This window comes from Tachysurus vachellii, chromosome 6, assembly GCF_030014155.1.
Source record: "Tachysurus vachellii isolate PV-2020 chromosome 6, HZAU_Pvac_v1, whole genome shotgun sequence".
In the NCBI taxonomy this organism is placed as follows: domain Eukaryota; kingdom Metazoa; phylum Chordata; class Actinopteri; order Siluriformes; family Bagridae; genus Tachysurus; species Tachysurus vachellii.
The window spans coordinates 32,524,134-32,536,722 of NC_083465.1; the positions used below are offsets into that span (position 1 = coordinate 32,524,134).

The 12,589-nt window shown below is 43.7% G+C and overlaps 1 protein-coding gene across 3 annotated transcripts in view; it reads right to left on the reverse strand.

Moving 5' to 3' along the window:
- The window catches only part of pdcd4a (programmed cell death 4a), a 49,983-nt gene that overhangs the window by 12,648 nt on the left and 24,746 nt on the right, over positions 1-12,589 (reverse strand). For all 3 annotated transcript variants that reach the window (XR_009648661.1, XM_060873292.1, XM_060873293.1), the window contains exon 9: positions 6,660-6,770. Coding sequence is in view for 2 of the 3 variants with exons in the window: in XM_060873292.1 (XP_060729275.1) it covers positions 6,660-6,770 (111 nt within the window). In the remaining variant the exon portion in view is untranslated. The remainder of the gene's footprint in view (positions 1-6,659; positions 6,771-12,589) is intronic.

Here is a 12,589-nt window from a genome sequence, read left to right on the forward strand (position 1 = left end):
GGAGAAAGTAAAAGGACTACAACAGGCCCTGACCGATCTCCGCACGGACACAGCACGCAGAGAACAGCAGGAAAAGGACACTCAGGAGGAACTCCGACAAGCCAAGGCCCTTTTGATAAGAGCAGAGACTGAACTTAAGGACAGAGTTGCCAAAGCTAAGGCATACGAAAGGCATCTGCAAAGTGCCCGGGAGGAAATCGATGCCCTGTGTCAAGAAAGTACTCACTTAAAAGAAGAACTTGACACAACTCACAGGGAATTAAAACACGCATATAGATTACAAAGGGACCCTGAAAAGGAAATGCCCAATGTGGAATTTCCCTTAACCAGTGGACTCATACCCCCAAAACAAGAATCAACATTTCAAAAGGGGGGTGAGAAATCCCAACTCGAGACCTCCCCAGGGTGGGAGACTTTTCAAGAAACCCCGCGTTCCAGTCACAGTGTCACCCCTAAGGAATTGGACAAACTGGCTAGAAACATTCCTACTTTCACGCCAGACCCTGCAGGAAGCTATGACATACATGCCTACCTGCAAGACATTGACTTTCATTTACAGACTGTAGCTAACGTTACTACACGAGACCAACTCTACCTCCTCAGGATCACCTCCAGCCGCGAGGTACGGAGCTTCCTGGATCGGCAACCAGACAAGATCAAAGAGGATTACCAGCAGCTTCAAGAGGCCCTGATTAAGGAGTTCTCTGACCCAGAGTCAGAGCAAGGACTGTTCGCTGCTCTGGACCTAAAACAGAGCAGACATGAAACCACACGAGCTTAATACACCAGGCTCCGACAGGCCTACTTCGGAGCCCGAAATGAGCCAGGAATGGAGGAGGACTTCAACTTCAAAACTTTGTTCCTCAGAAACCTTCACCCTGCTGTAAGTCACCACCTGGGGGTCCTGGCCTGCCCACGGGAAATGTCCATCCAGCAGCTTCGAGACTTAGCCCAAAGAGCCTATATCAAGCAAAGAAACGTGCTCGAAAAAAACGTAAAAAAAAAAAAACGGCCAGCAATCTATTCTGTCTCCGAGCAATGTTCAGAACTGGCACTAGAGGGCACCCAGCAACGCTATCATGACAAACCTGTCCAGCAAGTGCTACGACACTTTCCAATCAACAGAGAACCACAGGGTCACGGCGACGCCCGTCCCAAATACCAAGCTGGACACCCTGGGAGATCCTGGGACAGACAACGACCATCACGCAACCCAAAAGACGGAGCCACCTGGGAAGGACCTAACTGGCCCAAAGGAAACTGGCACTCGCCAACACAAACATCAGGTTTCGACTGGAAACAGCAAAAACCCTCGCAACATGCACCAAATAAACCAAAACATGGACCACCAATAACACAGGACCCAGAAAACACATCAGAAACAGCAGAGATCTTGAGGATTTTAAAGGAAATCATCCAAGACAAACGCCACAGAAAGGACGAGGAGGACAAATCAGATAAATTATGACTAAGCCGGAAACCTGATCTGAACACCCACGATATGTCCTCGCAAACTGAACCACCAGAGCCTGCCAACTTCCAACACCAAACCTCCAACCAGAACCCCAATATTCCCGAGAGTGCTGTTTTAACGGTCTGCCTTCCTAATGAGCCACAGGAATCCAGTTCCGATTGCCTGCCAGTCACTACACCTGCCCCAAGCCCAAGACTCCTAGGGAACCTGTTTGAAAGAGGAATGGGCAAAAAACTGTACCTAGCCATCACATTAGAGAATGAGCTGAGACTAGAAGTTCTTGTGGACACTGGTGCAGATCTGACTTTAATGTCGACCCAACTCTTTCACAAACTGCAGGTGGAAGCTAAGTGACGGAATCGAACCCTTAAAACGCAAAAGTGCACATTGAACGTACAATCTTACAGCCAAAATGAAGTCAAGCTTGAACAGATAGCTCCCATTCACCTGACCATCGGCCCTATGAGTGTAGTGCACCCCGTGTACATCTCCCCAATGGACACCTACCCCCTGCTCATCGGAAAGGACCTTCTAGACCGGTTTGAACCACTGTTGGATTTTAAACATCTGAAACTCTGGGCTCAAGTGCGAGAACCTCTACCACCTCGGCCACCGAGAGCACCCAAGACAGACTGCCAGGTAACAGGGGTCATGGACAATCACACCACCAGCCGGGAAGGCAACTTGACCCAAGAACAAAGTTCAAGGTCACTGCTCTGTGCTTTCCAGCTAACTAAGGACTCTGACTCATACTGTCCGCGGGCCATGGGAGGCCTACAGCTTGCTGATACTGCAACGACAGACATTATACTAGCACTGAGCAATGGCCTGGCAGCATGCCAAAGCTGCTCGGACGACACACCGACTGTGACTACAGATACGGAAAGGCCCCAACTGCAGCCACCCACCTGTCACAAGTACTTGGAAGTCAACATATGCCAAGGCATGCCCACAGCCTATGTCAATGGATGCTCCTACAACCACGAGGGTAACCTTAAAGTGGGTGCAGGTGTCCTCTGGATGAACAACAAACCATGCCAACAACAACACTTCAAGCTGGGGCCCCAGTCCTCACAATATGCAGAGATAGCAGCTGTACTCATAGCCCTACAGATAGCATCGGCCCACAACATCAGAGACCTGCTCATTTGCACAGACTCCAACTATGCCAGACTTAGTTTCACATGCCACCTCCCAAGCTGGAAGAAAAACGGCTTCAGGACGGCAAACAACAAACAAGTTAAACACCAACACTTGTTCCAGGCATGTGAGGACATCACAAACGAACACGATATGACCATCTACTGGAAGAAGGTGAAAGGCCACTCGAAGCAACCAGGCACAGATAAAGATCTAAACGACCAGACAGACGCCCTCGCCAAGGCAGGCGCATTAAACGGCAATTTGTGGTCGCCACCAACCCGACCACACAAACCCACTGTCACAGCCATAACCCGCAACTACCGAACTAAATTAACCACACTTCTCACCTCACAGCCACTCGCGCTGGCTCCACAAATCTCCACAAATGACATGCAGGCGTCCGATGCCACTATACAGACCATCCTTCACCACCGCTCTAGCCCCTCCGACCACCCTGTCACAGCTGTTAATCTAGCCACTTCCCCAGCCCTAAAATGGCTACATGATGTCAAGCCCATGCCGCGCGTGATAGACGGCATTTTATGGTATGCCCCTGATGACCACACTGCGCTGAAGCTTGTGGTGCCACAGTGCCAAAGGGGGGTCATGTTAATGTATGCCCACGGTGCACCATGTGCCGGACACCATGGCACAAAAGCCACGTATGAGACACTGAAACAAGTGGTATACTGGCCTGGCATGCAGCAAGATGTGACAGAGTATGTCAAAGGATGCCTTATGTGCTGTCAATTTCAACCAGCAAACCCAAACTACCGAGCCCCACTGCAACACAGAGGAGTCACATTTCCGTGGTCAGACCTCCAAATTGACTGGGTGGGACCCCTTCCCAGATCAACAAGGGGCATACTTCATCACAGTCGTGTGTCGGTTCACCAAGTGGGTGGAGTGCCTCCCAGCACCCAACGACACTGCCCACACCACCGCCTATCTTCTGATGAATCATATTTTCTCCAGATTTGGTCCACCGCTGAGAGTCAATCCGACAGAGGCACCCACTTCACGGCAGAGGTCATGCAGCAGATTTGGAATCTACTGGGGGTGCAAGCAAAACTTCACATCAGTCACCACCCTATCTCCTCAGGTCAAGTGGAACGAACCAACCGGACGGTGGTCAGCATGTTAAGGAAATATGTGTCTGCCAATCAAAAGAACTGGGATGTGAAACTTCCTCTGGTGCTCATGGCCATCAGGGCAACACCACAGGAGTCAACCGGCATCTCCCCTTTCGAACTAATGACTGGAAGGCAGATGACATTACCACTGCACCTGCTATACCAACCTGGAGACTCTAACCTTGTCACAGCTTATACCACCTGTCAATACCTCGAGGAACTGCACAAGCACCTGAGATCCACCTTTTCATTTGCTCAACAACACCTCCAAAAGAGTGGCGAAGGTCAGAAAGCATATTATGACCGTAAAGCGTCGCACGAGGAACTGAACGTGGGGGATAAGGTCTGGAACTACTGCTTCACCCAGCCACCTCAAACGTCCTCTAATCGGCGATCAAAGAAATTCCTGCCACATTGGGCAGGACCGCACGAGATTGTAGACAAACTCTCCCCGGTTGCTTACCGAATCAGAATAAGCCGGGGACAGAAAGAACCCGTCCTCAAATGGGTCCATCGCAATCAGATCAAGAGACACAAGGCCATAGACAAGGAAAAACTGGCCAGGGCTGAGGGAAACTAAGAGTCAACATTACTAGACCACCACGTTTCACCTGCCTTTGACCATCATAATCTACCTACCAGCCGACCTTCATAACTATTGGATGACGAGGTTTCCCTTCATCAGAAACTTCGGCACTCAATAGGGGGGATATGTAGCGTCTGGTACAAGTCATTTAGATTTCATATCCTAGGCACCCTAAACTTCGGCATCTACTCTTCAATCAACCAATGAGCAACCCAGTTTTACGATTTTATTGAGGGCCACATTCCACAGTGTCACACACACCTGGCTCCAGGATGTCTGGGATCCTACACAAAGACCAGATAAGACCACACTGTTTCTCTGATTGAACTCATAGGGACCTCAACCAAACACGCACACACACACACATGCGCACACACACACACGCACACACACACTCCCCTGCAAACGCATACACACGCACACACACACACAACACAATGGGACATTCCGTTTTACTAATAAAACAAGTAGATAAGATACTCTAAGATTCTTATTCTTATAACCCTGTTGTAATGTGCTTCTTCTGTTAAGGCTTGCCTGACTTAAAATTACTTGCTCCTTACTTTCCTGAAAAGGGTGTATTTTATTTAGGTATCAGAACACAACACTGGATTAACATGTTATACTTTGATTACCGATCCTGGTATGTTAATGTATACCTGTTCTAAGGCTGTATGTCCTTTTAAGGTCCGATGTCAGGATGTATACAAAATTATGTTTTCCCTTCCCTAATGCAAATGCATTTTTTTTTTTTTTGTGTTTCATTGTTGTTTCTTTCTCCTTTATCAGAACACAATATCGCAATAACATCAGTTACACTTTGATTACTGATCTGTGTATATAATGTACCGATGCCTTTATACCGTCATTCCCCTTCATGTTTAGTATCCAAATGACCACAAAATTATCAGTTACTCATTTTTCAATCAATGGTGTATTTTATTTGAGCACGAAAGGCGCTATACCATCTTAATACACCTTGGATAAAAACTTTAAAGTCATCTAAAAATTTGTCATCTTTGTTTTCTCTATTTCCTTTGTTGTTTGTGTAGTTAGTTTTATGTTGTGTTTGTCTCTTTCATTAAACGCCATATTTTTATTCCACAAGTGATTGTCTCTGAGTATCGCTCATAAACGTAAGGTACCTGCAACATCTGGTCTGAACTACATGCTCTATTAAGTTAATTTAATTGAAATTACGGTATAAAGTAAAAGGAAAGATAGCGCCCTCATAGAATTAATAAAGGTTACACGGCCTGTTCACCGGACGAACAGACCAAATAAGTGTAACGTTAATTCCATTACCGTCAATTTCAGCTTAGTTTAAAATATTTAGGAGTCACTATAACACGTTATAATTACTTATAAATATTTACCTTGCTTGGCGAGCCAAAATCGCTACACCATTGAGGCATAAAAATCATAAACCAGCCACAGTGACCTGGCATAATGATACTACATGCTCTCTTCAGCAGGCTTGCAGACGTGCTGAGCGTAAATGGAAAAAAGACAAACTACAGATCTCCTTTGAAATTTTAAGAGACTCTTATCATACTTTTCAGAAAGTGGCAAAGGCGGCATACTCATTTCACTGTGTACTGTGTCAGATATACACAGTGTCCACAATGATTTAGACCAAACATTACATATAAGCTTGTAACCATCTTCTATACAATATCAACTTTCCTCTTTAACAGATCATTATAACCTCACATATTAAACTAAATATAGGGTTAATTTATTCCTAAACATGGCACAAACATCCACTGTAACACTGGTGATGCAGCTGTAGTTTTCAGAAAAGCCAGATGACAGACAAGCTTAATAACGTGTTAAGTGCTTGTAATAGAAACACATGAAGCCAAAAGTAAGATTTCTAAATACATAGTAACTCTGTATGGCCTTTAAGTTTCATCATGTGTATCATGTGTCCCTGTGTCAGTGGATCTCCAGGTTTCTGACAGGCACACCACAAGCAGTCTATGTGTACAGACACAAATTACCCTCAAAATTGGAGCCTACAAGGATTGAATTCTGAATCACCTGCTGTACTCACTGTTTACATACAGTATGAGAACATTGTGGTGGGGCTGATCACTGACAATTAAGACTACCAGGAGAAGATTAAAAGCCTGCAAAAAAGGTGCAAGACCAGTTTCCAAGAGACAAATTTTCAGAAAACATTTAAACTAATATACTATTTATTTTTTATTCTATTTTTAAAATAAAAAATAAACAGTTAAAGAAAAGCATTTCAATGCATGTTGTTTTGTGTACAGTTGTGCAAGTCATCAATAGAGTTTGAATAAAAATTTTATATTACCCGGTTCATTTGGTCCAGTGTGATGAGTCCAGACTTCCAAAATGACTGAAGCAGCTTCACCATTGACTGAATCGCAGCATCTCCACTAGATTCCAACACCATCAATACCGCCTATACACACAATCACAAAAAAAAAAGGTCGCGAAAATATGAACATTTAACCCCAATTTTATCATCTCTACACTGGCTACCTTTAAAGTTTAGAATTGATTACAAACTCCTGCTACTTACGTACAAGACTCTAAATGGTTTAGCTCCCATGTATCTAACCTGTCTTCTAACACGTTACAGTCCTTCATGCTCTTTGAGAACACAAAACTCAGGATTTTGGTAGTTCCCAAAATATAGGTAGTAGAGTGTTTTTGTATTTAGCTTCCAAGCTTTGGAATAGGCTTCCTGAGGGTGTTCGGGGCTAAGACACACTTTCCCAGTTTAAATGTAGATAAAAGGCATATCTCTTTTGTCAGGCATACACATAATACATCCCATAATCTTGTTCTCTAGTAAATGTGCATCCTCTAGTGCTTACTAATATTATATTAGCTACCCTAATTCCTCTCCATTGCTTCTCTTTTTCTACCCATCCAGAGGCATCCAGGGATTGTACCAGCTCCAGTTGTGTTCCATGCCATGAAGATTTCTGACCTTCGTTAAGATGAGGCCAACCTAAGAAGATCCTGAGGCATCTAGAGATGTAACAGCTCCAGTTGGACTCTGCTTCATGAAGTATTTGGACATTCTAAGAGGAGATTCTAACTACGAGTGGTGTTTGAGGATAACATCCTCATCATCAATACACAATTGTCAGACTGTATATTTGTAATTACACCATCTACTGTCACCAAAATGAGGATGGGTTACCTTTTGAGTCTGGTCCCTCTCAAGGTCTCACAGCTTCATATACTTAAATGGAGAATTAAATACTGCCACAGTGTAGAATAAACATCTACCACATTACCATTATCACCACTTATTTAAATCACTTGCCAAGTATAATGTTTACAAGAACCTCTAGGCCAGGGGTCGGCAACCTTAAACACTCAAAGAGCCATTTGGACCCATTTCCCACAGAAAAAAAACATATAGAGCCACAAAACCCATTTAGATTAGATTCGATTCAACTTTATTGTCATTGTGCAAGGTACATGTACAGAGCCAATGAAATGCAGTTAGCATCTAACCAGAAGTGCATAGATGGCTTATTTACAAGTGGCAGTGTAATAAATAAGAGTATGAGGTTATACAGAAGGTGTAGTAATATGTACATGTAACTGAATGAACTGAAGGGTAAATATAGTGTGGTTTTTATACAAGTATGTTACAGTATGAAGTGGTATGACAGCTGTACAAAAGGAATGTCATTATGAATATGTATGTATATATATATATATATATATATATATATATATATATATATATATATATATATATATATATATATATATGTGTGTGTGTGTGTGTGTATATATATATATATATATATATATATATATATATATATATATATATATATATATATATATATATATATATATATATACATACATATATACATACATACATACACATACACACACACACACACACACACATACATACATACATATACACAGAATAAACAGAATAAATATGGATGGACATACAGAAGTGTAATGATGATTTTAAAGTGGTGCAAAATAGTGCAAAACACAGAAGAAATATGACAGTACAATGGTGATTGTTAACACCATATCAGCTGTTCAGTGCAGAATCAGCCACGGGAAAGAAGCTATTTTTCAGTCTGTTTGTTCTGGCTCTGAGACAACGGTAGCATCTACAGGAGAAGGGTAAACAGTCCATGGTTGGGGTGTGAGGGATCTTTGATGATGCCCCTCGCCCTTTGCAAACAGCGTTTTTTGAAAATGTCCTCCAAGGTGGGTAGTTCAATACCAATGATTTGTTGGGCGGTTTTCACCACCCTCTGAAGGGCTTTACGGTCTGAAGCTGTGCAGCTGCTGTACCACACTGAGATGCAGCTTGTCAGGATACTCTCAATGGTACAGCGGTAAAAGTTTTCCAACTTTTTCCAAAAGTTATCCTGTAGCACAGACGAGACTTTTTAAGTCTCCTCAGAAAAGATAGGCGCTGTTGTGCCTTTTTGATCAGGATGGAGGAGTTCAGAGACCAGGTGAGGTCCTCAGAGATATGTATTCCAAGGAACTTGAAGCTAGGTACACGCTCAACAGCAGTTCCGTTGATGTGAATTGGAGGATGAGTGTGATTGCCAGCACGTCTGAAATCCACAATGGCCGCGTTGGTCTTTTTGGTGTTAAGTTCCTGGTTATTGTCCTCACTCCATGCTACTATGTGCTGTATGTCCTCCCTGTAAGCCGTCTCGTCGTTACCTTCAATCAGGCCTACCACTGTGGTGTCATCTGCGAACTTTATAATGCTGTTTGAGGTATGGACAGGTATGCAGTCATGGGTGAAAATGGAGTATAGTAGTGGAGACAATACACATCCCTGGGGGACCCCAGTGCTGATGGTGTGACTGGAGGAGGTGACAGTGTTCAGACGAACAGACTGTGATCTGTTCGTTAGGAAGTCCAGAGTCCAATTGCAGAGTTGTGTGCTGATGCCAAGTTGTTCCAGCTTCAGGGTTAGCTTGGAAGGGCTAACTGTATTAAAAGCTGAGCTGAAATCAACAAAACAGTATCCTGGCATAGGTGTCAGGTTTATCCAAGTGAGTCAGGGCAGAATGAAGTACGATGGAAATGGCGTCCTCAGTTGAACTATTTGGGCAATATGCAAATGGGTAAGGGTCCAGGTTGGGTGGCAGACAGGCTTTAAAGTGGGTGAGGACCTGTCTTTCAAAGCACTTAGCAATGACAGGTGTGAGTGCGACGGGACGAAAGTCAGCCATTTCTGTTGCAGTGGAGTGCTTTGGCACCGGCACGATAGTTGCAGACTTGAAGCAGGTGGGGACGATTGCCTGGGCCAAGGACAGATTAAAGATGTCCGTGAAGACCTCGGCCAATTGCTCCGCGCATGCTCTGAGTACACGACCAGGGATGCCATTAGGGCCAGCTGCTTTCCTTGCATTCACCCTTCCCAGGGTGGCGCACACTTCAGAGGTGGAGAGTGTAAGTGGCTGCTCACCTGGTAACGGCTTTGTTTTGAGCAAGGGCTCCATGTTCCCCTTTTCAAAGCGAGCGTAGAAGAGGTTGAGCTCGTTGGGGAGTGAGGCAGAACTGGTTGCAGGTGTTGCGTTGGGTTGTTTGCGGTCAGTGATAGCCTGTATTCCTTGCCACGTGTCGGGGATCAGCAGAGTTGAAGTGCTCCTCAATCTGCTGTTTGTAAGCATGTTTGACTTTGCAGATTCCCCTCCTCAGATCTCCAGACCTGAAGGCGGTATTGCGTGCTTTGAGCAGGAGATGGACCTCCTGGTTCATCCTTGGCTTCTGATTGGGGAACACTTTGATGTTTTTTAGTCTATCCACACAGCTATTGATGTGATTAAGGACAGTATTGGTGTAGGTGTTGATGTTGGTGACAGAATCAGTCATGGCCTGTGAAGCGAATTCACTCCAGTCTGTGTGTGAGAACAGCATCAGCCCCATCCAGCCAAAGTTTAACAGTCCTGATAGTGGGTTTCACACATGATGACTGGAGAGTACTTGGGCAGTAGGAACAATGAGAGATGGTCTGATTTTCAGAGGTGGGGAAGGGGTGTGACTCTGTAAGAATCAGCCATACTTGCATATACATGATCCAGAGTTTTTTGTCCCCTGGTGAAACAGGACACATTCTGTTGGAATTTTGGCAGAAAAGATCTTAAATTGCAGTGATTAAAATCCCCAGCAATAATAACGGCTCCATTAGGATGCACTGTCTGCAGTTTGTTGATAGCAGAACTTAGTTCTTTCATGGCTATGCTAGCCTTAGCATCTGGGGGGACATACACTGCTATCACAACAACACATGTGAACTCACGTGTTAAATTAAAGGGTCTACACCTTAATGATCAGGTATTCAAGATCAGCAGAGCAGTGAGAAGAAACAGTGCACCATGTTTTGTTTACATAAATGCATAAGCCACCTCCCCTGTTCTTACCAGGGCATGCTGCATCTCTAGCCGCCCTGAAAATCGTGCGCCCCTCGAGCTCTAGCACTCTGTTTTGGATGCCAGTGTTAAGCTAAGTTTCAGAGAAGACCATGATATTGCAGTCCGTAATCAGTCTCTGTGTGAGGGTCCAGATCCTGAGCTCATCCAGTTTGTTCGTCAGGGAACGAACATTGGCTAGAAAAATACTTGGAAGCGCTGGTCGATGTGGGTTTAGCTTTAACTTAGCCCGAAGTCCTCCACGTTTTCCCAGTCTCTGTTTTCGGTCTCTGCGTTGGCGCCGGCCCCGGACACGTCCGGTTGGGGTAAAGGGCTCGCTCTGATTCCTTACGAGCTCCGGTGGTATCTGATCAAATGTGAAAGTAAAGTCCGAAATAGAGTTTGTGCAGATGTGACCAATATCTAAAAGTGACTGTCTGTGGAATGATATGCTTGCAAGACAAAATCTCGCAAGCATGCAGAAGAATAGTGCGTAAATAAGCACAAATATGGCAAATCTGGAGAGACGCTGAGCCTCGCGATGTGTACGCGCCGCCATCTTGATCTCTTATATTTGACATCTAAAATGAAGATAACACTGCATATATCGTTTTTTACCTTTATGGAAAGTATAGAAAAAACTGTAGCGTGTTGCATTTATGAAATCAATGACCTACTACTGAGTAAATGAAATTTTATTTCTGCAAGCAAACAAAAATATTTTGAACAGTTTGAACTAACCTGAACAAAAAAGATGCTGGGTTGAAGGCTACTTTCAAATAAAATGTGTACAATGTCTAATTGTGTCCTCTTCGTATTCATGACATCAAAATTTTGAACTTGCCGGCTGCAGCAAACCAAAAATGCGTCTGCTTCTGTGTGTCGGATTTCGCAAGTCGGCAGTTATGACGCATATTTTGAGCGACAAAAAAATTAAACAGTTTATTTTAATGTTAATGTTAGAATTACATTTTTAAAAATCTAACTAAAATAAAATAAATTAAAATTATTTATTTTCCAAATCTACAGGGATGAAAGAGCCACTTGCGGCTCCGAAGCTGCAGGTTGCTGACCCCTGCTCTAGGCTAAAAGTAGTTTGGTTTTAGAAGAATATATTGACAAGTTATGCTATACATATCCGAAATTTACAAAGCATTTTGGGTCTAAAAAGACGCTTTATAGACCACGAATTTGTGTCACTGTAACCGAATCAGAATCACACTGGTAGCTCAGTGGTCAAGATGTTGGACTACTTATTGGAAGGTTGTGAGTTTGAAATCCCGGGTCACAAAGCTGCCACTTTTGGGGCCTTAAAGCAAGGCCTTTAATTGCTCAGATGTATAAATGAGATAATTGCAATTCACTTTGAATCCAAGGAATCTGCCAAATGCCTTAAATGTAAATGGCAATTTGAAGCAAGGGCACATAAAAAAAAAATTAACTGTATAATAGTGCAGAATGCAAAACCAAACAAAATGCTCACAGTTTGAGGTAAGATGGTGTATGTGCAGTATAGCAGTCTCAGTTGTGCACAGCAAGGGGGAGTTGTATGTTAATATAAAAGGAGGTGGATAAGAGACCATGGTGAGTCCTGGATATTGTTGATGAGACCAGTTACAAATGAAAATAAGTTGTTTCTGTATCATGAGTTTTTAGGGACCACAGCATTCTGCCAGAGGGGAGTGCCTCCAAAAGTTTGTGTCCAGGGTGAGAGAGATCAGCCACAATCTTAAATGCCTGTTTAGAGAGTCCTGGAGTATAGAGTATACTGTTTAGAGTATGGCAAATTGCAGCAAATCACCTTCTCAGCACAACAAATAACATTCTGCAGTCTGTTTTTGTCCTTGGT